Below are 26,631 nucleotides of genomic sequence, written 5' to 3'. Positions count from 1 at the left end.
GCATTTTCTTTATCTCTGGGGTTCTCCTCTGTTGTTACTCATGGTTGAAACAATAAAGATTGACTCACTGTATTGGGGACTATTGGTCTTAAGAATGCAAGAGTCACAACTAGTGTATATATTCAGTCATTTTTTTGGGGAAAGCATAATAAAATATTAAGGAACAGCAAGAATAATTATCTTACCATGCACAAATCAAAATAAATCGCTAGAACAAAAGTCTATATCTGACTATGCGGACTCAGTGGTTCTACATATTGGAAAGCTAAAACAAAACAGAGAAGTGAACATTCATAAAAGATATGTATAATTTAGCTGTTGGAGAAGAGTGCAAGGTCCCTTGATCTTTGAAAATCAGATTAATATTAATCTAATAAACTTTATACTCAGTCTTCTGAAGAGCATGCAAAACCCTTAAGAAATTATTTTTACACAATGGATTCCTATTGATATAAAAACAGGAAATGATTTAACATATTTATAGCACCCTAGCTTCTCACAAAATACTGCCATAAACAAAAGGCTTTGCAATGCACCACTGAATGGTATTAATTTCTACAACTTTCATTATTAAAGCGCTGCAGAAATTAATATAGATTTAGCACACAGTGGAGCTAAATAAATATTATCCACTGGGCCCAAAGAAGGAACATGGGCAAAAGAGGAAAAAATGCTTGCTGTTTGCTTTGCAACATTTCCTACTGCCAAAGAGACAGGTCATTTAGCAAACTGGGCATTGGCTATTCTCTACAATAGTGGAAATGCCTATAATTAAATCACTGCCTTGGACTACACAGAAAAGGCGAAGTATGAATACATGAACAAGCAAGCAGTTGCAGTCAGCAGGATTGTACAGGTGGGGTGGTGTTATTCACCTGCTTCCTAAAGCGGAGCATTGCTGATGGATATGGAAAGGGTGAGAGATGTAGAAGCAGCACAGCAGCTCAGCACTGTGAAGGTACAGTGGCAGAACCAATCTGATGTTCCTATGCTACCTGAACCATGCCAAGGTGCAGCCAATTGAGCAATGCTATGATGCCCTGGCAACCATTACAGCAAGCAAGCAATGTTTGAAGCAAACATATTGCAAGGAAGACTCCTAGGTTGTTATATTGTTGATGTCATTGTGAATGATGTCAAAGAAACATCTTACATCGAAGAGGGCCTTCAGGGTAAGTGTATGTAGAACAGGTTTGCTTCAATTATCCACATTTACTTTTAGCATTTATCAGTACACCAAGAATCATTCTACATGGATTTTAGCCCTGTTTGGCTATTCATTTCCCTCTCTTGGGCCATCACTGGCAAGCCCTGCCTACTCCAGCCCTCTGACCTTTCTTCTCTCTACTGGTTGAAGGGCATTCTTCTGAAGAGGGCAGTCTCCTCTACTCATAGCTGCTACCCACACATGTTACAATTAAGTATAAACCGTGTTCTAAATTTTAGAGGGATCTTCCATGAATGTAGAATGGGGCTCCCCACTTCAGAGAAAATGCTTTTCATCTTCCACCCCACTCCTGCTCTCTTTCACCCAAATGGTCATCACGCTGGAGAAATGGAACACCTGAGCAGGGCTTAGCCCAGCACTTATCTTAGGTAAGAGTCACCAGGCAACACTGTCCATCTTCTAAATAGCTTTTCCATGGGTTCTAGATTATCAAGGTGTGTTTTTTTTAAAAAAAGGTCTATTGTATGATAATAATACACATTTCTAGTTTGTTTTACAGTGACATGCCTATGTGAATTATAATGCCTATGTGAGTGGGAGCAATACAAATGATGGCTCAATCAACACACACACACATTTTCTACAACCATAACTCTTGTGTTTCACCACCCAGTACAATGTAGGTTCCTGCTTTCTCAGTCAAGCTATAAACAGCAAAATAAAATAAAAACATGTGCATGTAATATAACCAGCCTGCCAGACCCTTTAAAAAAAATAATGCAGTGACCAACATATGTATCAAGTTGAACTTGAGTGCTATATCCTTTCGGTGCTATAGCAGCAATCAATAAAATTGGTGTGTAAACTAAACAGTAATAGCAATGGGCAAAGGTGTTTATTGAACATTATTGTGCGAACACTTCATTGATGAATTTACTTTGAGTTAATGCAAGCCACTGCAGTCTTAATAGTTGAACCATTTATGGAATGGCAGCATGCCAGTGAACTTTCAGCGGCACGTCTGTCGTTCCATCTCACCTTGCTGAACTAATCATTACGAGTGGGGTTTTTTCCCTGCCTGTCTCTTTTCCAATTAGAAAATGCCCCCCAACAATGTCAGTTTCTATCTCCTTTATGCATACCGTAGTTTTCCGTGTATAAGACAAGGTTTTTTTAATTAAAAATTATGTTAAAAAATTATTTATACACTGATAATGCATGAGGGAATGTGGGATTAGTTGCTGCCATGAGCCGGAGATTATCAGCGGCTATTGGGTGTGTTATTGGTGGCTGCAGCAAGGGCCGGTGTTGATTGACTGTCGCTGTGGCAATTGGGTGGGCGATTGGTGGCTTCTTCCGGTGAGGGGGCAGGCGATAGGTGGCTTCTGTGACACGTGCAAGTGGCAGTGTAGATCAGACGGGTGAGTGATTTTGGCAACCCTCCCAAAAAAGCTCTACTACTATGGGCAATCTCCCCCGATTTTCTTAATTTTGAGTCGCCCAAAATAGGGGGCTTCTTATACATGGGGGGTATGCTATACACGGAAAAATATGGTATATTATTGTTAAATAATAAAGTCACAGAAAGAGTGCTGAAAGATCAGCCCAAATGCCCATAATATTTCTCATGTTCTTCCTAGAGAACTTCCTAGAATACTTTATTATTTTAACAAAGAAAGATAAAAATGAATAGTAGATGCAATGACATTTGCAATACAGTATCACCAGAAGTGTTAAGATTTTGGATGTTATATACTTCATACATTTCCTCCAACATTTATAAGGCATCCCAGAGATTGATACTGTGGTACATATCTTATTTTATCATGTGCTCTCCCTCCTGTGAGACCGAGAGACAGATTTTCCTGGGACTGGCAACTGAGCTGATTGCTGACTGAAATCTAACACTCAATCACACTGGTTCTTTGAATTTGACTTTGAATGTATGTGGAATAACTTCATGAGTCTTCATCCAAATAGCCAAAATCACATACAGACCACCATGTTGCAAAGGTTTAGCTGTCACTTATTTTGGAGATAGGAAAGTCTCAGATGTTACAAATGAAATATATCCATTGATAAAAAAGAAAAGAATGGGAAACACCAGCAGTTATACATAGCTTTTTATTTGCCCCTCAACTAATTGTTTGGCTAGAGTTAAAATCTTGCTCAAATTATCTGAGATTTCTGTAGGATAACCAACCAATTCATTAAAAATGAAATGAAAAATGAATGTAACAGGAATATGATAACACAAGTCAGAAAGTCTAAGCAATGTGATAGGAAACAGTCTATAGCAAATAGATGTCTCGTGGGGGGACTAGGCAAGGTGTTTTATTTTCTCTTTCCCCCCCCCCTTTTTACCCAGGTGAATAACATGTCTTCTTTCTGATATGTACTTTGAAGAACTAGGTTAACTGTTTTCCCTTCCATTTGCTGATACTGAATATAGTTTGCATCTAAAATGAAATGGGCAACCAATTATGAACTACCAATGCAAGGCATCACTCAGCTTTCTATAAATACACATTAAGTTTTAGAAACCAACTGCCTTTTATGTAATTTAACGTACCCTGGAAAATTACATCATAGGCCATACACAGGTTCTGAAAGCGTAATCACAATCTTATATTCCTGTCAGATTCAGAGGTGGAATGATGGGTGTGAATTAAGCCTTTATAGTTTGCTTGCACAGTAGGTAGTAAATTAGCAGGTGCAGAAGAAGTGCTAATGCTCTGTGAATTAAGCATCAATTTACTGCTTCTTTTCTCTTTACCCTGCACATTGAATGCATTTTGATCTGAACAGATGACTAGTCTCTAAGCAAGAACTACAGATTACACTACGAGGAACAATAAATTATACCACTCTGTTACTGATGTTATTAGCGTTACCTCCATCTGGTTTCAGACATGTTTGAGTGGAAGAACCAATGTAAAATGTTCATTCTTTGGTGTGCATGCCTTATCTTCAAAGTAAGGAAAAGAAAAACCATCCTCAATGTTTTTAGCCATAGAATATTCAACTCTAGTTGAACTATTTTTAAATTGGAGGCTTTCACTAAATGCATTACTTCAAATATATAAATGCAGAACTGGTGATTCATGGATGGACAGAAATGTTCATTAATTTCAAAACTTAGTTGAATGCCACCCTATGAAATTATTCCTTAGCATACAAGATTTTCTTTTTTTTTTTATAATAATTTTTTATTGCGTCTTTTTCCACATTGCAGATATAACAATAACAAAGAGTAAACAAAAGAAAAGAACACGAAAAGGCAAATACAAAAAGAAAAGAAAAAAGAAGAAACAAGAACAATAAAACCAGACCATTTCATCAACTTATTTCCAATTTCTATCGAACTTCCCCGCGTCTCCCCTTAATGCATTCTTGACAATAAAGTTATCAGCAAGTTATAACCTTGTTTCGTGTGTTTTTTGTAATTTCAATTACTATTCAAGTTTAAATCTCTTATTTTCCAATTGTTTTAAAAATCTTACAATATTTCTTTTTTACCCATTTAAACTTTGGTTCTTCCATAAATAATTCAACTTTCATAAATAGTCTGCTTATGTTGCTGGGGCTGACATTCCAAATCATGCGACATTTTAAGATTCATATAATTTATAATACTTTTGCAAATAGTCCTTAAATTTTTTCCAATCCTCCTCCATCGCTTCTTCTCCCAGGTCTCGGATCCTTGCAGTCATCTCGGCTAATTCCATGTAGTTCATCAATTGCGTCTGCCAGTCCTCCAGTGTGGGCAAATCTTGAGTCTTCCAATGCTTAGCAATAAGAATTCTTGCTGCTGTTGTAGCATACATAAAAAAGGTTCTGTCCTTCTTTAACACCTTCTGGCCGACAATGCCCAGAAGGAAGGCCTCTGGTTTCTTAGGGAAGGTGTATTTAAACACCTTTTTTAACTCATTGTAGATCATTTCCCAGTAGGCCTTCAATCTTGGGCAGGTCCACCAAAGGTGTAAGAATGTCCCCTCAGCTTCTTTACACTTCCAACACTTGTTATCGGACAAATGGTATATCTTAGCCAGCTTGACCGGGGTCATGTACCACCTGTATACCATTTTCATAATGTTTTCTTTCAAAGCATTACATGCAGTAAACTTCATACCGGTGGTCCATAACCTCTCCCAGTCTTCTGACATGATGTTATATCCAATGTCCTGAGCCCATTTTATCATAGCTGATTTAACTGTCTCATCCTGAGTGTTCCATTTAAGCAGCAAGTTGTACATTCTCGATAGTAACTTGGTCTTTGGTTCTAACAGTTCTGTCTCAAGTTTCGATTTTTCCACCTGGAATCCTATTTTTTTGTCTAGCTTAAAAACCTCATTAATTTGGGCATAATGTAGCCAACCTTGCACCATACTTTGTAATTTTTCGAAGCTCTGCAGCTTCCATTTACCTCCAATATTTTCTATTATTTCCCAATATTTCGGCCAGTAGGCCTCCATATTGGGTTTTTTCCGAGCTTTGGCCTCAATTGGTGATACCCACCTCGGAGTTTTGCTTTCTAATAAGTCTTTGTATTTTTTCCAGACCATAAATATTGCTTTTCTGACAATATGGTTTTTAAACATTCCATATGTTTTTGCCTTGTCATACCACAAATACGCATGCCAACCTAACGAGTTATTAAAGCCTTCCAGATCCAGGACATCAGTGTTTTCCAACAAAATCCAATCTTTCATCCAACAGAAGGCTGCAGCTTCGTAATATAACCTTAAGTCCGGCAGGGCAAATCCCCCTCTCTCCTTTGCATCAGTTAGTATTTTAAACTTTATTCGGGGCTTTTTGCCCTGCCAGACAAATTTAGAGATATCCTTCTGCCACTTTCCAAAACATTCCACTCTGTCCACAATCTGCAAGGCCTGAAACAAAAACAACATCTTTGGCAAAACGTTCATTTTTATAGCTGCAATTCGGCCTAACAAGGATAACTTCAGTCTTGACCAAATTTCTAAATCTTTTTTAACTTCTAACCAGCATTTCTCATAATTATCTTTGAATAAATTCAAGTTCTTGGAAGAGAGATTGACCCCCAGGTATTTCACTTTTTTAACAATGTTTAGTTCTGTTTCCTTCTGAAACCCTTCTGTTTCAGTAGCTGTCAAATTTTTCCCTAACACCTTAGTTTTTTGTTTGTTCAACTTGAAACCCGCCACCCGACCAAATTTCTGTATCAGTTCCAGTACTTTTTTTGTACTAGATTCTGGTTCCTCTAATGTTAAAACCAAGTCATCTGCAAATGCTTTCAGTTTATATTGTTTCACTCCGACCCGTATTCCTTGTACCTGCCGATCCTTCCTTATCATGTTCAGCAAAACCTCCAGGACTGAAATAAACAATAAAGGGGACAGGGGGCACCCCTGGCGTGTTCCTTTTTCAATCTGGAGTTCTTCTGTCACCACATTGTTCACTATCAACTTAGCTTTTTGTTCGGAATAGATTGCTTCTATTCCGTTCTCAAACCCCCTTCCCACTCCCATCCCTTCCAAGTTTTTCTTCATAAATTTCCAAGAAATATTGTCAAAGGCTTTCTCCGCGTCAATAAAAATTAACACTGCTTTAGTGTTAATATTTGTTTGTAAAAGTTCCAGAATATCAATAATATTCCTAGTGTTATCAAACAAATGTCTACCTGGGAGAAAGCCTGCTTGGTCCTTATGAATTACTTCATTTAAAACCTTCTTAAATCTATTTGCCAAAATGTCTGCAAATATTTTGTAATCCACGTTTAGGAGTGAGATGGGACGGTAATTCCTGAGTTGAGTCTTTTCAGTTTCCACTTTAGGTATCAGTGTGATGAATGCTTCTTTCCACGTATCTGGTGCCCTTCCTCCCTCCATAATCTGGTTGCAAACCTCCATTAATGGTTGTATCAAATAGTCTTTTAGCGTCTTATAATACTTGGAGGTAAGTCCATCAGGGCCTGGAGATTTGCCTAGCTGCATATTCTGAATGGCATCCTCAATTTCCTGTTGTGTTATTTTACAATTCAAGATTGATCTCTTCTCTTGGGATAATTCTGGTAGGCCATTGTCTTTCAAGAATTGTTCTATCTCAATTTCTTCCTCGGACCCTTGTGTAAAAAGTTTTTTAAAGTATTTCTGGAAGCACTTTCTAATTTCTCCCGGTTTCTGAATATTTTTCCCTTCAACTTCTAGATTGGTAACATAATTTAATTTTTGTCTCTTTTTCAACTGCCAAGCTAGCAGTTTCCCACATTTATTCGCAGATTCAAAAGATCTTTGTTTCATTTGTTTGATTTTCCATTCCACTTCTTGGTTGATCAATTTCGTATATTGTGATTGGTGGAATTTGATTTCTCTTAGAGTCTCTTTTGATTTTGGATTCAATCTTAGTTTTTCCTCTCCTTCTCTTATCTTCTCTAGTATCTTATCCTTTTTCCCATTCCAGAATTTTTTCTTAATCGTATTCTGTTGTATCAGAAACCCTCTCATAACCGCTTTACTTGCGTCCCAGATTATTCTTTTTTCCACCGAGGTGTTCAAATTAATTTCAAAATAGTCCTTTAAAGCTTTTTGGGCCTTCTTTACAATCTCTTGATCTCTTAGCAGGTTGTCATTCATTTTCCATCTGAAGGAATCGGCAGTGGTAAATCTCATTTCCGTTTTCAGAGCGTTATGGTCGGAGCAAGTCTTTGGGCAGATTTCTACTCTTGTAGTCTTAGGTGCCAGCCCTCTGGTTGTCCAAATTTGGTCGATTCTTGTCCATGACAGGTGGGCCTCAGAAAAGAAAGTTCCTTCTTTACCTAGGGGGTTTCTCGTCCTCCATAAATCAATCAAATCCATATTGTCAGTTAGTTCAAAGAAGGTTTTTGGTAGTCTTCCATCTTTAGTCAGATTCTGGTTCTGTGACTTGTCCATAAGAGTAGAGACGACCCCATTCATATCTCCCATCATAATGATATTAGAATAGTCCAGATAGTCCAGTAATGTCTCATGTAGCTTCTTGTAGAATTCTGATTTCCCCTCGTTCGGTGCATAGATTCCTAAAATCAAAACTTTTTCTCCTTGGATTTGTATTTCAATTGCCAGGATTCTTCCATGTTCGTCTTTAAACAAGAATTTTGGTGATAAATTCTCCTTTGCATAGATCACCACGCCTCTCTTTTTAACTCTGTCTGATGAAATAAATTCTTGGCCTAGTCTTTTGTTTATTAACACCTTCCTGTGGAGCCTGGTCACATGTGTTTCTTGTAAACATATTATGTCCAAATTTTCTTTCTTTAAGATATGGAATATCCTTTTGCGTTTTTCCGGAGAATTTGCGCCATTAATGTTCCAGCTATACAGCTGCAGAGACATCCTGTATCAATCTGTTGTTGCTCTTATGGGGCGTCTTCTTTTTTGTCCAAATCCGAGGGTGCTGGTTCTTTTCCAGACTCTGGTGGAGGCCAAAGAGTTGCTGTTCCTTTCTGTAGGTCTTCTCCGTGGTCGTGCAGAAACTTCTGGCTGTCCTCTTTCGTTTTGATTTTAATCTTCTTTCCTTTGTAGTTGAATGATATACCTTGTGGAAACTCCCACCTGTAGGGTATTCCGTTGCCTCTCAACAGTCCAGCGAGGTCAGTATAGTTAGATCTGAGATCCAATAATTGTTTAGGAATGTCCTTATAAATTTGTGCTCTTCTGTCCTGGATCTCGAGTGCTTTGTTAAAATGTAGGTCCAGTAGTTTGTCTCTCTCCTGCTTGGCCCTTAAAATAATCAAACAGTCTCTGGGCCTGTCCTTCCTGGTAACTCTTCCCAGTCTGAATGCAGTCGTTATTTTAAAATCCGTATCTTCCTTTATACCCCAGAATTTAGAAAATTCTGCTGTCAAAAAACCAATCAGGTCCTCTTTCTCAATCTCTGGGATGGAACGTAATCTTAAATTATTTTCCCTGTTTCTCAGTTCCGCTAAAGCCAGGTGGGTTTGCTGGTCGCTAATATGTTTGTGTAGCGGCCTTACCTCTCCTTTCAATTCCTCCACTTTCTGGATTGCTTCACCTGCTTTTTCATTCGCAGCCTCGGCCAACTTCCGATTTTCAGATGTGGCGTCCTTTAAATTTCCAATATCTTGTGAATGCTTAGCCACCTGTTCAGAAAGTTTGGTAATTGAAGATATGGCTAAATCAACTTTTGCCGATTGGTCATCAACCTTTTTATTCAAAATTGCAAATTGTTGTAACATTTCCTCTAAGAGAGTGTTGGAGCTCCCTGCTGCCATGTCCTCAGCTGTTGGCTGATCAGCTTCCTTGGATGGAGCTGCTGTTGTTGATGCAGCTCCCTGTAGAACAGCAGGGACTGAAGATCTACGAGCCTGAGAAATCAAAGTTGTTTGTACCAGTTGGCCTTTCCCTGCCTTCGATGAAGCTCTTGTTCTTGGTGGGCCACTCATTCCCTTAGCATACAAGATTTTCAAGGTTTAAGCAATACATGGGTATTTTCCAGAAGAAGAAAATGCCAGGAAAAGGAGAACCCATAAGGTGTAAGGAGTTTTTTAAAAAGTCAATTTCAACCCAATGCACTAGTCAATCAAAGATATTGTTTAACCACTTTGTCGGCTGGTGGATAATGAGACTTGATTTCTAAACTAAAGAATTCAAAATTCAGGTACATTGGCTAAGTTGTTTCAATCAAAGCCTGAAACTGTTAAAAGATTTAAGATGCTGAGCATTTAAGGTAATTTTCGTACCAGTACTGCCTTTTCCCACCATGAAAGACATTCAGCACTGAAATGTTATGTCCCTTGTTGAAAATGCATTAGATTGGGCAAAATTACTCCCTTCCCTAACTCAGTGCTCCATGAAATTGTTGCAGCTTCAGGAGGGAATGAAGCATTTGGAACTTGGGACAAAAGCTCTAAATAACATTAAAAGTATCCTGTAAAAATATATTTTGAAATAGTTCAAAAAAATATGAAGGCTATTTATTTGAATGATCAATATATTGGTGGATAAAAATGTAAATACGTCTTCTAGGTCAGGCCATGGAGTTCTTGGAAACCAATACAAATGCTCCATCAGGCTGTAATTATATGGCGGCTCCTCCCATTAAATTATATAAAAGCACAAGAGACATAAACATACACACTATATACACACATACACACACATATACACAATCAAAACATAAATAATTACATTTACCACTATGCACAGCATTCAGTGAAAGTGAGTAATATAACTATGGTTTGTTTGGGAGACATAGTTGCTATTCTGACTTACTGTTTTCCATGTTCAAGGCTATGCAACAAGCCAAAAAAATAAATAGAGGCAGTCATTTAAAATTTTGGGGGCAAATAATTATATACCCTCAATCTTCCAAGAACAAATAATCCTTTTACGGTATCAGTAATTTGTGAAAGACAGAACATTGGCAAATAAAAGAAACATGAATATTTGTAACCAAACAGCTGTTTCAGTTCGGCATCAACCTAAATTACCTTTTTGGAATATAACACAGTGATTTGTGGTAAACAGGTTAAAATTAGTTTTGCCACTTAAAAAGTAGTTAGCCAGAATAATTTCTGCTCCTTTCACACAGTAAATTCCAGAGTACACATTCTTTACACTCAAAGGTTCCATTGATCCATAATGTACTTTTTTATAGCTATTCCCCCCTCCCTAACTTCATGGGTCCATTTTCAGTGAAATGGGATAACATTTTCTCATTTTCCAGTTAGGGGGCAACTTTTGGTGGGGGGAGAGAGACTCTCAGGCCTAGTGGTCACAATTTTAGATTTCCCAGAATGCCCCTCAGAAGAAAGGATTCTGGGAAATCAAAAATAGCAGCTGCTTTTGTAGCTGAACTAGGAGGAGCTCTGCAATGTTCTCCACCCCACAAAGAGAAACATGGCTAGAAAATGAAAAAAAGAAAGAAAGAAGTGAAGCAGTTTCACCAAGCCATCCACCACTAAATCTCACCCCAAATTCAAACTGAAGTTTTGACCTTTCGTAAGTTTGGCTCGGCATTACTTTAAACAACACACAGCTGCTGGTAACTATTCATGAATTTGCTTTGGCCCATTTGAAACCCATTAAATCCAGCGGTCATCAACACATCATGTAGCAACAAAGTCCATAAGTTGAGTTTGCCAAATCTCATGGTGATCAAATTCATAGGCTTACCATTAGTTCTAGCATTATAGGAGAGGAAGAAATAATGTTTCTGCATCCACTTTGATGGCACTGTGCACAATTTTTTTATATAACCCCCTTTTTTTAGTATAAACTTCTGAATAAACATACATAGGGCTGGCCTACATACTAAAGAACTGAAACAGCTAACATCTTTATTGACTGTAGCGTGATCCTGCTAATTGTTAAAACAGTCCTGACAACTCATTCCCTATTTGTATTTGTTCTGCTTGTTTTTGCCTGCCCTGTTCCAAGACGAAATGACCTGTTTTCGATGCCTCCTCTGCACTTCAACCTCCCACACCAACAGTTTGAATGTTCGTTAAAGACCTGAGATCTAGAAGCACGTTTGAAAAGGGGGGGGGGTGGACAAGCAACTAGTTTATAAATAAATGTGAGAAACATTGAACTACCTCTTTTCAAACGATGCTCTAAAGCTACAGCCCCCTCATTCCTGAATGCTGCAGCACAAAAAACATAGGACGAGTGTCCTCAATATGCTTTGGTATCACTTTAATATCACAGAGATAATCACTATGACAACTGTTGGAAAATGTATGTGAAGTAAGCAAGTGTATTATCAAAACAATTTATTGGAATGAAAATAGAACTGAGGTAAGATAGGTACTAGAAACACTGTCTTTCGCTCCTGTTTTCAGTGGATTCAGTGTGGATTCAGTATTCAGCTGAATACTGAACAACTGCACACAAGTTTAATTTTAGGCATGTGATATCATTTACTATATTCAGAACGCTATGTGAATTATGTTAACCATTCATGTTTCAGCCCAAATGAGTGGTGTACTCCAGAATTGTTCCTCAAAAAGCACTGGTGTGTGTACTTAGATGTATGTGTGAACATACTGATGGGTTTAAATAGGGATGTCAGCAATAATGGATCAGGAACAGTTTTCAAAGAGTAGAAAGGTCAGCGCAAGGGCAGAAACCTGGCATATGAGAAAACTGGTCCTATTAGCTAGAAGTTATTATTTGGTGAGATATTCTTAAAGTTCGCTAGATGTGCTGCTATCTAAATTGCAGTGGTTGTCACAAAACTAGAAGTATCATTAAATGCAAAGCAACACTCTCTGGTAGAGTCAGTTCTCTCTTTCATCCCCTCTCATCAAAATGAGAAGCACATTTCTACTCCACAAATCCTTAAAGTGTAATTATATATTAAGAGGTTATGATGACTCACAGAAAAATAATTCTGGATCCTTCCATTAGAGGGCAGTATCCTACCACATCATCATTCTGAACACATTTCTAAAGGTGTTTGTTTCATTCCTTGCTGTAACTTAACCCCCCCCCAAGTAATTCACCATAAAATATTTCTAAAATAGCATTAACAATATTTAGTTGATTAATGCATATGTATTCCTGATGGAACTGATACAGGCATTATTATCATCACGACGACAGCAATGACTACAACTTCAAAACAAACAACTTCAAATAATTTATGAATACACAATTTTGAATGGCTAAATTTTGAAGGTTTCTATAAATATGAAATGAGACCACTGTATTGACTTACCATATTGATGGTGCTTCAGTGCCACTGATCTCTAAGAAATCGTAGCCTTCTTCTAGTTGGAAATCCGTAAAAACCAAAGCAATGGTATCTCCTGGCTCAGCTAGAATGGTCCATGTGCAATCAGCATTGTTATCATACTCAGAAGGAAAGTGAGGACTTGAAATAATTCCACTTGTCCCACGGAGAGTTCCTCCACAAGCACCTTCAGCTGATTATAAAAAACAAATGCAATAGAATTGGTCACACTGATAATATATTAACCATGTTAACAGCACCGTGGAAGAGGGTATATACAGAGATGAAGAAACACTATACATTTTATTATTTCTAAGAAGCATCAAGTGATCCCTGACATCTCCAGTTAAAAAAATAACAAGCAGTACATGTTAGAAAAGATCTCTGCCTGAGATGCCCTGTTTGAGCATTCATCCTGATTTATTTGCACAAAGCTTTTGCAGAGGTTATACGAGCTCTGCTGTTTATTAAGCATCCATCCTGATCTGTCAATCGAGAACGTTCAGCCAAAACACATATAAAAATCATAATAATAACAACAATAACAAGCACCACCACTGCTCTCACTTAATGTATGAGCTGAACAATATAACACAACACAATGGCCAATAACAATGGCACTAAACACTATTTATAGGCTAATACAAATGATCAGAAATTACAACCAAAGTCTCTAAATCTTCTTCACCAGTCGCGGTAGAATAATTCAAAAAAAATGATATATACATAATCAGTCAACAAATATCGCCGGAACAGAGTTTCCACATAACCAATCTGTTTCGTTCAATATGTAGTCATCAGTGACTACAGTATCGTATGAGCACTGATCCAGAGCATATTTTCTACAGTGTTTATATTTGCTTACATGTAAGATTGGCTTGTTAAGAAATTGAACTGCATCCTTCTCATATTAATTCTTACAAGTCTGGCTGATGAAGCATTGAACGTAATAGATTGGTTATCCGGAAACTCTGTTCTGGCAATATTTGGTGACTGATTATGTATATATCAAACTTTCAATTATTCTACTGTGACTGGAAATCAGCCCTGAGTGCTCACTGGAAGGACAGATCCTGAAGCTGAGGCTCCAATACTTTGGCCACCTCATGAGAAGAGAAGACTCCCTGGAAAAGACCCTGATATTGGGAAAGACTGAGGGCACAAGGAGAAGGGGATGACAGAGGACGAGATGGTTGGACAGTGTTCTCGAAACTACCATTATGAGTTTGACTAAACTGCGGGAGGCAGTGGAATACAGGAGTGCCTGGTGTGCTCTGGTCCATGGGGTCATGAAGAGTCGGACATGACTAAATGACTAAACAACAACAACAACTGTGACTGGTGAAGAAGATTTAGAGACTTTGGTTGTAATTTCTCATCATTTGTATTAGTCTATAAATAAATTAGTCTATAAATGTTATATTGTTCAGCTTGTCTTTATTGCAACACAGGAGTTTGTTTATGGCTCACTCAATGTATGGCAGCTTCACGTGTTCATATATGTTTTTGCGAAACAAATATGCATTCTCTGTGTGCATAATTTCATTGGGTTCATGTTTATATCACGGCATTGCACAGTATGCAGAACTTGGATTAAAGGTCAGCATTTTATTACTTCTCTGCTATTAACTATTAAGTCATGCATGGAGAATTTCCAGTTGCAACACAGCACAAAAGTATATGCCATGCAACAAAATATTTTTCACAAATAGACTGGAAGAATTATCACGGTGAATCATGCACAGCATTTTACAGGAAGCATTTTAAGGGAACAATTGTTACATTAGCGCTTGTATTATTAGTATAAAAACTTATGTAATTGCAAAGGAAGCCTTCTCTGCAGTTCAGCGGCATGAAAAATTAAAAGCTCATTAAGCTGCCTACCAAAACGGTAGCTGAAAACTAAAAGACAGCAATAATAAACAACGTGGTGTTTTGTCCTCCGCCCCCAGTAATGATAAAGCCCCTTTCACTTTTACACATTGTATTATTTTAACCTACATTGATCATGATTGTCCTTGTGGGTTATACTCATAATATCATTTTATATACACATATGGAACTTGACAAGGTCTCTGGCTCAAGGAACCTATCAGCTAATGAAGATGTGTGCAATACAAAACAATTAAGGGATTAGATTCAAGTGGCTGAGAGCAACACCGTGGGTAGGTGGCCTGTGATCAAAGCCATGACAGAGGAATCAATTCAGGAAGGTACATTTTAAAAGAAGAAAGAATGGCTTGGCTTGTGCAGTCAGAAGGCAGATCCTACCCACAGATAAGCGCTTTTCATTTATTTCTCCATGCAATTGACATTGCATAGAGGAGTAGCAATGGGCAAATCTGTCAACTTTGGTTTCTCTCAGTTTCTACCCCCTGCCCAATAGTAAATTCTGTCTTCCACATTTCCATTTCAGTTTGTAATTCTTGGTTGTTTTTTAAGTCCTTGTGAAAACTCACCAGAATTCTTCCAATTCAATGGCTTACTTCCTCTTTAGAACAAACTACAATTTGCCATCACTACTCCCAGTAGTGATGTATGGAAGTGAGAGCTGGACCATAAAGAAGGCTGATTACTGAAGAATTGATGCTTTTGAATTATGGTGCTCTTGAGAGTTCCATGGACTGCAAGATGATCAAACCTCTCCATTCTGAAGGAAATCAGCCCTGAGTGCTCACTGGAAGGACAGATCCTGAAGCTAAGGCTCCAATACTTTGGCCACCTCATGAGAAAAGAAGACTCCATGGAAAAGACCCTGATGTTGGCACAAGGAGAAGGGGACGACGGAGGACAAGATGGTTGGACAGTGTTCCCGAAGCTATGAACATGAGTTTGACCAAGCTGCAGGAGGCAGTGGAAGACAGGAGTGCCTGGCATGCTCTGGTCCATGGGGTCACGAAGAGTCGGACACGATTAAATGACTAAGCAACAACAATTTGCCATTGCAGCCAAAATAGCAATATACAGTTTGTGCTTGCCCTTCATGTAGGAATGGTTGGATTTCTGATTTATTTATTCCCCTTTTTGCCCTTAAATTAAATTCAGTTATCAACATACCTGTATGCATTTGCTAAATTTTGCGCGCGTGTGTGTGCGTGCATGCACACACACGCACGCACACACACACACACACACAAAACCCTCAAGAATATTTGTCAGCATTTTTGTGCTACTTTCTCCTAATAAACACATCTTTGCAAACAATTTTCCCCTGTGCAATACGTATTTGTATGCTAGTATCACTAATATATTTGTTGTTATTTTGCAATGCTCCCCGGTATGGAGGTTCAGTGTCACAACACTGCCACCAAAAGGGCCTGCCTCATGTCTCCACCAATCACACCTGCCATGGTAGTGGAACACAGGGTGGAGCTTCAGAAGATGACCACGGCTGCTGTGCAGATTCATGCAGGAATGATGGCAGGCAATGGAGAACTAACATCAATACAATAGATATGCCATAGAGCTCTCATTTGTGGCAAATGATGCGCATGGTCTTTTGTCCTGTCAAGGACCACGGGACTCAGCAGGAACACTGAAAGTTCACTAGAAATAAAAACTCCCCTGTTTAGGCAAGTTTTTAATGACTGATGTTTTAATGAATTTGTAATCTTTTGTTGGAAGCCACCAAGAGTAGCTGGGGAAACCCAGCCAGATGGGGGGATATTATTATTATTATTATTATTATTATTATTATTATTATTATTATTATTATTATTATTATTATCTCAGTGCAGCCTCTCCTGTGTTTTCTCCTCACCTGGAAATTGAATGTATTAAACACCCCTTTAAACCTTTTGGGTTTTAAAGTGGTACATCAAAATTTGTTTTATCGTAGAATTGCAGAATTGAAAAGGGACCAGGACGATCATCTACTCCAATCTACTGCAATGCAGGAATCTTTGACCCAACATGGGGCTTGAACTCATAACCCAGCGTCTCATGCTCTACTGTCTGAGCTATCATACAAGACACATTTTAAAAACAATATAAATTCTGCTTCAAAGACTTGTCCTTTCTGCCTCTAATGCAGGCAATTTAGTGAAATGCCCAATTCACTGGATTTTTTTAAAAAAATGCTGTCTTCTTGAAACATTCCTGTAAATGTACCCCATCACACCCTTTAGAATATTACTTTTTCAGTGTTAGCCAGAAGGTGATAAAGAACTCTTGCCCAAATAGAAGCGCATTGACAATATCACTTGGCCCCATAAATATAGCTGTCTTTTAAAAGAAGCATTCAGAGAATAGCTTGCTGTCTTTTATAAAGCACCTTCTCTATTTATATTGCTATATATCTGCAATCCTTGTGTGCTGCATAATGTTCAGACAGTTCTGCTGTGCACTATCCTCCATTCTTTGGGGATGACACAAGGAGCCTTAGGATAAGCCTGTTAGAAGCCAATCAAAACTTCGTGAAATAAATGAGCAATTAAAGAGCACATCTGTGCACTTTTCATCTCAGCAATGTGAGTACAAATGGGGGGAAACAGAGCTATCCCCACACTACTTAAATATGCAAAGAACTGAGGTCTGTGGTTATCAAGACAGTCTGTGTGCAAATCCAAACCAAACCTGACATCACCTTAGAATCCCTCTACCTGAAATTATTTATAGTGCTTATTGCTGCAAGCAACAGCACACTGAAAGGATGTGGCAAGGCAAAAAGAACTCCCTTTACATTTTACATTTCACTTTTTCGTTTTCTCCCTACTTTCTGCATTTACTTTCCCTGTTTTTACAGGTTACTGCTTGGTCACAGCACAGACCTGATTTGAGAGGGGTGGGGGTGATTCAACTAGCAAATTGTAAATCTGACCGCTCCCCACCTCCCCACAACCCACTCCGCTAAAGACAACAAAGGAAATTCACAATCTACCATGCCAAATATTGTCTGGAAATGCTTTTAACTATTTCATTTGATGACGAGAATTCAAGTGGTTGATGTGCCTTTCAAGTTCCAAGCACTTCAGTTTATGTTATCTTCTGCTCCAGCAAAGAAAATAACTTGACAAATGACATGCCAATACTTCAGTGCACAAAACTAATACAGAGATATTGATTTCCAGTGAGGTCAACATCAATGCAAGAATTGGACTAAATCATAAGTGACCTTGGAACTCAAAGAGGCATATTCTAACGTTTTTATCTTGTTACTGTTTTATTGCTGTCATCCTTTTTAAGAGTCACAGTGCCTATCCTGGATTTTAACAGCAAGAAAAATGGAACGCAGCAGGTAACAAGTATGTTCCCTTGTGGACTTTTGAGTACTTGAACAAACCTGTTCATCTCTGGCCTAGGTCATTGCAATTTAAGTTCATAAAAACTCACTGCAGCTTTTGCAAAACCTCTGTACCATTGCAAGCATAATATGGTGCAATCCTATTTCCTATACAAAAATAGTTCCGAGCCCAATGGGACTTATACCCTGATAAACTGTGTTCTCCCTCATGGAGAGCACGGGTTGCGGGCGGGGCTGACGAGACACCTCACTGTTGCTAGGCAAATGGTTTGGCCATCCTTTAAGCATGGTTGGGCTGTTACTGGGGAAATCTAGATGTTGCCATTTGTTGATTGACAGCCCTATTTGTTAAATACAATGCTCGCAGCGAGGAACTTCCTCTTTTCGCTGCTTACTTCGGATCACCCACCCTCCCTTCCCTAATTTTAGGCTCTTTGCTTGACCTTGCTGTGCCTGTCATGGGGTCGTCTGCTTTGGGGCAGGGGCCTGGTAGGAATTTTGTCCATTTGGCTGATTAGTGCGTGCCACTTGGTTTTTTGCCTACTGCGTAGCAAATTGTCACAACTTGTAAGGTTTGCAGTTAGGCGTTGGTCTTGGAATTGGTTGGTGGAGGGGTTGGGATTTGGCTGTGCCTGCCCCTCTAAAATGCTGCTGCTGCTTCAAGGGTTTTCCATTAAAGGAACCCAGGGGCTCCCCATGCTTTTGTCCAAAACCCCCTGGCAAGGGGCTAGGGGCACGCAAGCCCCTGGGAGCATGCTGGGGAGAGGTGAGGCATGGTTCCCAGTCCCGTCTCTCTCCCCAGGTGACTTACCCTTGCTGACTTCGCAGGGGGTGCAAATGTCAGAGCTGTCCCCGTGTGGGGGCAGTTAGTGCTACCAATGCCTAAGCAACCACTCACATTGCTGTAATTTGAATAAAGTTGTGTCCAAAATTATGCCAAAAACCTTAAACAAAAATTAAGTGTCAACTGTGTTTTTCTTTGGGTGTCTTGGGGACCTCGACGCGCAAGTGAGTATCACTGCAGTGGTTGCAAACCTTTGTGGGTACATTAGAACATTTGAAAATTTGACATAATGCTGTGACACCAACCCATCTGTTTGTTTTTCTTGCCCTTCTCCAAGGTCACTCTCCTCCCTGTAGACAGAATTCACATGCATGCACATGTACATGCAGAAGCACATTGCACCATCAAATTGGAATGACTTTGGTAGACCACATAGTAAAAACCAGAGATCTGCTGCTCGCCGGCACCACAAAAACAGTCATCCAAGGCTTGGTTGCTGATCTGAGCCTTGAAAATGTAAAGAGGCCTGAAAAAGGAATTTGAAAATAACATCACTTTTCAAGCTTCTTCCTGCAGCTTTTTAAGGGCTAAAGAACTTGCCGCTTTCTGACAAAGGTGCCTCACTGTGTGTGCTCCTCGCACCAAAGGAACGCTTCAAGGAGATGCCACATTCGTGCCCTCTGGAGTAAAGGACTGCAGCCTCAGTTAATTTTTGTAACCAAATGGCACTCACTAAGTGGCTCATACCTATCAAGCAAGTGGTGTGCTAATAGAGGGATAAATAAAACTTAACAAGTGTGAGAAATGATAAATGTTGCCTCTTCACGGCTTATAAGAAATAAGATGTTTAGTTCACTTCTGAGTGACTGCACCTATAGCCATTTGTTTTACCTATAGCTTACAGTTATTCACTTTACCTATAGCTTAAATGATAAAGTGAATAACTGTAATAAAAGCTCTGTTTTGCTCCTCTCACATAAAAGCAAGTTCTGAAGGCATGAAGCTAGCAGCTAAGTTAACCATTAACCACAAAAGCAGAAGGTACAGCACAGGTTCAAAAATGCACAAGATCACAGGACGCAGTGTGTGGTCAGCATAAACACGAAAGTTCCACATATCAAGGTTGGGTGTTTAACACCTGTTGCTAAACTAATAATAATAATAATAATAATAATAATAATAATAATAATAATAATTTATTTATTTATACCCCGCCACTCTGGGCGGCTTCCAACAAAATATTAAAATACAATAGTCTATTAAACATCAAAGGCTTCCCTAAACAGGGCTGCCTTCAGATGTCTTCTAAAAGTCTGGTAGTTGTTTTTCTCTTTGACATCTGGTGAGAGGGCATTCCACAGGGCAGGTGCCACTACCGAGAAGGCCCTCTGCCTGGTTTCCTGTAACTTGGCTTCTCGCAGCGAGGGAACTGCCAGAAGGCCCTCGGCGCTGGACCTCAGTGTCCGGGCAGAACTATGAGGGTGGAGACGCTCCTTCAGGTATACTGGGCCAAGGTGTGAAGGTCGCACATACGATGTTGTGGTTAACACCTGTTGCTAAAATGACACTTGTACAAAAGGTCAGAAAAGGTGAAGCGTGGCAATGGAACATTTGTGGTTAAAATGTGTTATGGAAACTACCGTATTTGTATTATGATTGATGAGGGAAATAGGGGTGCTGTTACCTGTTGGGACTTTCCACACCTTCTCTGTGAGGGAGGGGGAAGAGGGACTTAGAGGCGGTAAAACTTGTGTGTAACCTCTTGATCCTTGTGGTTGCAGGCTCTTCATGCTGCAGCCACACGTTGGCAAATGTATTAATAGAATCTTCCTATATTACCAAATTTGTCCAAGATCATTTTTATTAAAGGCTCTCAAGGCACAAAAGTCTTGGGGACCATTTAGGCCAGTGGTAGGCAACCTAAGGCCAAGGGCCATCGCCTTCTCAATCCGGCCTGTGGATGGTCTGAGAATCAGCATGTTTTTACATGAGTAGAATGTGTCCTTTTATTTAAAATGCATCTCTAGGTTATTTGTGGGGCCTGTGTGGTGTTTTTACATGAGCAGAATGTGTGCTTTTATTTAAAATGCATCTCTGGGTTATTTGTGGGGCATAGGAATTCATTTATTCCCCCCCCCCAATATAGTCCGGCCCCCAACAAGGTCTGAGGGACAGTGGACCAGCCCATAGCTGAAAAAGGTTACTGACCCCTGATTTAGGCCCTGATTTCAGATTATTAATACTGTTCTGCTCAGTTTCATTTCATACTCCATTGTCCTAGTTCGAGATAACATTTCAAGATTCATTTTACTTTGGTGTACTGCAATGTAACTGATGGAAACATGGTTCATATTTTGAATATTACAAAACATGAGGGAGTCATTAAGCAGTGCCAGGATTTCCTCTCCCCTGTTCCTTCAGTGGCTTTCCCTTGCAATTTATCACCAGCAATAGAATAGATACAATTAAAAACTTGACTGGCATATTATAAAGCTCTTGCAAGTGACATGTTGTCATTTCCAGCCACATTATGTAAGGCTTATCAATTAAAGGAAATTGCAGCTTTAGATAGCTCCAAATGAACCATACATTATTTACTAAGCCTTATTAAAAGTATCTGCAAAGTCACTACTGGTTCTCTATTTGATGTCATTTTTCTATAATTCTCAGGGATTTAAAAAATAAATAAATATGCACAGTGATCCAGTTCCTTAGCTCAGCAAAACAAAAAAGTAAAGCAGTCAAAGCTACTTCTAAAGACCTCTGCCCTCAGACATCTGTAGCCTATTGTTTGTATTTTATTAGCCATTTATTGAAATTATATGCTCTGCACTGACATTTTAAAACATCCCATTGCTATCATTAAATCATACATATCTGGGCCAATCTGGCAATTCATCAAGTCAACTCGCAGAATTTGGAAACGTTCAAAGGAAGCTGTTGCACTGATGTAGATAATTACATATTAGCCATGGCATTGATCTGTGCATCCAGATGACTTCTGCTACCTCTAAGAAAAAGGCAACCTAATGCTCATAATTGAAAGATCAAATATGGCCTGAAGAAAAAGTAAAGGAAAGCTTTACATGTATCCTCTCTTACAGCTAAGGTACTAAAGACAAATATGCTGACCATCTTATGAAACATTATTTTTTCTTTACTCCAAGGCTTCCATTGACCTTTAAGGATTGTCTTCCCATTAGCATCTAGGAAGCACCTGCAGACTGCTAGAGAGACTGTAGTTTGAAGGACTTATTTTGGACCTTTTTTTGGGTGAATGCGAGAAGACTGGGAATGAAGGTTGCAAAAACACTGTCAAGCAAATGGAGAAATAGCTGGATATTATTCTGGAGTGCATACCGGTACTCTGAACATTTTAAATAATCGTTACATACATAATTGGCAGACATAATTGGATTAAGGATGATGCACAAAGGAAAGTGATGAATTGAAGATGAAGGGCCCTGTTTGAGGGGCAGGGAAGAGAAGATATCCCAGGGCGGGAGGCTGTGGGAAGAGGTGGAATTTCCCAGGTGGAAGAACTGGGAGGGTTCACTCTTCTGTGTGTGGAATAATTTTGATACAGGGCATTGGTTCTTCTCTACTGTCTTCCCTTCCCTTCCTTATTCTTGCTTTTTCTGTTTTTCTTTTCTAGATAAGTGTGATTTTTTAAATTGTAGTTTATGTTGAAAACTTTTAATAAAAATTGATGGAAAAGAAAAGGAGAAGTGATGTAATGGTGTGTCTGGGGGGTGGGGAGATTTCAAATGATTAAGGGTAGGGGAGGACTCCTGTTTGATTCTCTTTTTAATGAGAATTTGGATATACTAGAGAAAAAGCCTACTGGAAACCACTGCAGGACACTAATAACACCCTGGAAATGGATATTCTCAGTTTGGGCAATTTGAATTGCAATTCTGTTTTGTTTAGTAAGCACATTTATAATTACTTAACAAGAGGAACTATTATAGTTTTAAGTATTAAGCGAAATAATTGAAAAGTTAACCATTTTCAAATATAAGCAAAATAATCCTGATTTGTATGACTCAGCAACATTAATAGAGAAAGGAATTATAAGAATACTATACATTTTTTTTCAGATTTCAGTATGTATATGTGAACTATATTACAATGCAAGCTATGTGATCCAGCAAGAGTGAAGCACTTCTAAAGCCAATTAATTTCATTTCCAGTTGAAATCAGTTAAACTGAAGGCAGCCTGAGCCCATGCTTACTTAGTCCTTGATTTCAGCTAGAATTGAAGATGGGAGAGAAATTTTATTTTGTTTGCATTTTAATTCACATTATTCAAACAAATACATGAACTGAAACCCTGAATCCTTTTGCAATCCAGTTTTTTAACCAAACAATATGTACGAACAATATGTAGCAAAAAGAGTGCATAAAATGCATATATTAGTGAAAATAACATTCAATAAAGTTTTATATCAAGAAAAATGCCTTGCAAAAATGTGTTGCAAAATCACTTAACACTGAATACAAAAAAAGTGTTTATTAGGAGAAATTAGCATGAAAATGGTGGCGAATTTTCAGGAGAAAATAAAAAAAATCACAAATTGCTTTGGAAATGTGGACAACAGATTTTAATACTGGAAAAATAAGAAACTAAGAGAAACTGAATTGACATATTTGCCCCTCCTCAGGTAGACAACACTCAATATACTGTACTCATATCCCATCCTAAGTAATATATCGTTTGACACCTTCTTTGTTTTCACAATAAGCTAATTTCTTTCCTTAGTTCAGAGAATGATATATACATTACTTGTCAAATCAATATTTAAACTCGGAATTGATTTCTCACAAAGAGACACACACAGAGTACCAGATTGAAACCAGCGGCTTCTGATCGATGTTAATGAATTGTGCTGCCCCAATAATGGTAATCCTACAAATGATAGTAACTCTAGGAATAAACTGATTTCTTTAACTATTTTTGGTAGGATAGTTTCTTGATTAAGAGCCCTAAGATCCCATCTAATAATGATCTCCACAGCCACCATGCTTTTATCAGTGTATGTGTTTGTGCTTGTCAAAAACAGCAACAGAATAATTGCCATGTTTAATGTGCAATGGGAAAACTGGGTCACTGGAATCAAGCTACAGCAAGGATTCGCGTATTACAGAATTAGAAGGTGTACTTGCAGTTGATTCAGACACCTTCTGGCATCCATCTTAGCTGTAAATCCTGGAAGACCTGCTCCCTGCCTTGCAGACCTTACCTACTTGTCTTGCAAGAGTTGGGCCGTGACTGACTGACTCCAGCTACAAAAAACTGAATCTGCTGAACAGACTCTGGGGCTGGGGTGCTGTTTGGAGGCTTCTGCTGTTGGGGGTTGTTTCTGATTCTGTATCTTTATTTTATAGCTTGGGATTTATGTGGGAATTGTTCTGTTTGTATTTTTAAAATATTTATGACTACTTTTGTTATGTTGGAGTTATGTCTTTTTTTCATGTGGCAATCCGCCTCGAGCATGGTTTGAACTGTGGAAATGCAGCATATAAATAAAGTGATGTATGAATTGATGTAGTATCCAATAAACTATGAAACAGAAACAATATTGGGCTGTATGTTCACTAGAAATCTTTAAGAATACATAGTGAAATGCTGTTGGTCCCAGTCCACATGCACCAGATGACTATAATATGCACACAGTTTGAAAGAAAATTGTTGTTTCCTCTCACAGAATATGTAATGTACCTAGGTCCACATATTAGTTTGTCATGACATATTGTGCAGTCCTAAGTGGCTGAAATAAATGGTACCATTAAGCTAAGTTTAATAACATTTTGAAATGAACTCACTGGTGAGGGATTTTGGCTGTCTAAAAATATTTAGGTAGATTAGCAAAAAAGCAGTGTGTGAGTAGTTTGAAGTATATTAGCTGGAAAAAGGCTGTAACACTCGTGTCCTCCTTGTGTGTCTGTCTTGTGTGACATCACTTCCTCTGCCAGCAGCTGTGCTGGCTGCTGGAGGCTTCCCACAGTTGTAACCAATTTCGTGCAATCTTGGGGTCATGGTTTAGGGAGCGGACCAGAGGGAAGACTTCTTTCCTGTGAAAACCAGTCACACACAGCCCTTGGCCTCAGTCAGTGCTGGAAAGCATTTCCCAAATTCCTACCTTGCTCAGCAGAGAAAATCTCAGGCATCTATTTTCCGCAATTCTCCTTTGCCATGGAACCAATATAATATGGAGTCTTGGCTCATCCCAGACCACATCAACAAACGTGGAACATATATATTATTATTTTTTGGTCATTTGTTTGGTCATTCTATGAATAACATCTTCATTTCAGATCATTATTTCACAATAGGCTGCACAAGGTTCATGCTAGAAATCTTACCTCTGCAAAATGGAACTGGAAAATCCCATGATGCTCCATTTCCAGGACTCATGATACATGTCAACATAGCATGGCCTTCGAGGATATAGCCGGACATGCAGCTGTACCGAATTTTATCTCCAATATTGAATCTTGTGCCATGAAGAACTCCTTTTGGTATTTCGCCAGGATTGCCGCATGTATGGCTAGGCAGCACTGATGAAGAAGAGGAATAGATTTTATTAAGGTAGAATGTACAGAATAAAAACAAATAGCATTTAATTGGCTGAGACTTCATTGTGCAATAAGTATACATATACATAAGTTTTTGTTTCTCTGCTTTCACTTAGAACAAATAAATTGTTCCTTAGGATGATGAAACACTGTTCCTTAGGAAATAAACATTCAATATATCAGATAAATACAATTTTGTATAGAAATTTAGGGTGGTATCTCCGGACATCTAACTCTCAAGAAAATGCATTTAGGATTGCAGTATAAATTGTGTGAAGCAGCGTAATAGTATTCTGTTCAGCTCCTTATTTGATTTTTACTAGAAATATAGATCTGCTCCCAAGGAATTCAGAGAACCTTTCCAATGTGCCACAGGAAAGCAACAGACTGTACTGATACATAGTCTAAAAATTTCCAAAGATTTCAGTATTTATACATGGCACCAGGAACAAGTTCTGGGTATGAAAAAAACCAATAATACATTTCCTTGAAGAGTCTGAATTTTGGTAATGTTCAGCTCTTTTCCAAGCAGAGGAGCCAACCTGAGCCCAGGTTATGGGTGCCCAGTGTATGTGACCCCTATAGTTGGCACCCCTGTTTCCAAGGAAAGAGTAGATTCTCTAAACAACAGCAGCAGCAGCATAAACGATAGCAACTGGGCAATTACAGCAGCCCCGCAAAACTAAGCAGAGCATTAACAACCTATTTGTCCAACCAGACACAGGTTTGTAATGGGTGGGACTGGTGAAAATGAAACACAATGGACACAATACCATTGGGGACACAGATAACCACTACATAGCCACACAGAACTATGTTGGTATGGTAGAACTGAAACAAATCCAAAGTGTTTCTCATCCCAGTGCAGAAGCACTGATTTCTTCCCCCCACCCCAAACCTTACATTGCATAATTTCTAGAGTGATAAATCTGGCAGGACGTGCTAATAATAGCTCTGAAATGGTTTACCTTAGTACTAGACACAGCCAATGATTAATCCGGCACAAATATATAATGTGTTTAACTTGTATTGAAAGCAATGAAATTTTAATCAATTGACTGAGAAAGCCAGCTCAAGTCAATGGATTTAAGGGTACTTAATTTTGGCTTCAATTGCAGCCACAGTCTGTTTGAATACTGATCC

At 38.7% G+C, this 26,631-nt stretch overlaps 1 protein-coding gene across 1 annotated transcript in view; it reads right to left on the bottom strand.

Annotated features, from left to right (window-relative positions):
• Positions 1 to 26,631, bottom strand: part of CSMD1 (CUB and Sushi multiple domains 1) — a 998,673-nt gene that overhangs the window by 476,918 nt on the left and 495,124 nt on the right. Inside the window, exons 4-5 of the mRNA XM_081189289.1 lie at positions 25,276 to 25,470; positions 12,869 to 13,076 (exon numbers count right to left, since the gene is read on the bottom strand). Of these exons, the coding sequence (XP_081045415.1) occupies positions 12,869 to 13,076; positions 25,276 to 25,470 (403 nt within the window). The remainder of the gene's footprint in view (positions 1 to 12,868; positions 13,077 to 25,275; positions 25,471 to 26,631) is intronic.

Source organism: Podarcis bocagei, assembly GCF_964188305.1.
Source record: "Podarcis bocagei genome assembly, chromosome: 3".
Classification (NCBI taxonomy): Eukaryota; Metazoa; Chordata; class Lepidosauria; order Squamata; family Lacertidae; genus Podarcis; species Podarcis bocagei.
This window is presented reverse-complemented; position numbering and strand designations above follow the sequence as displayed.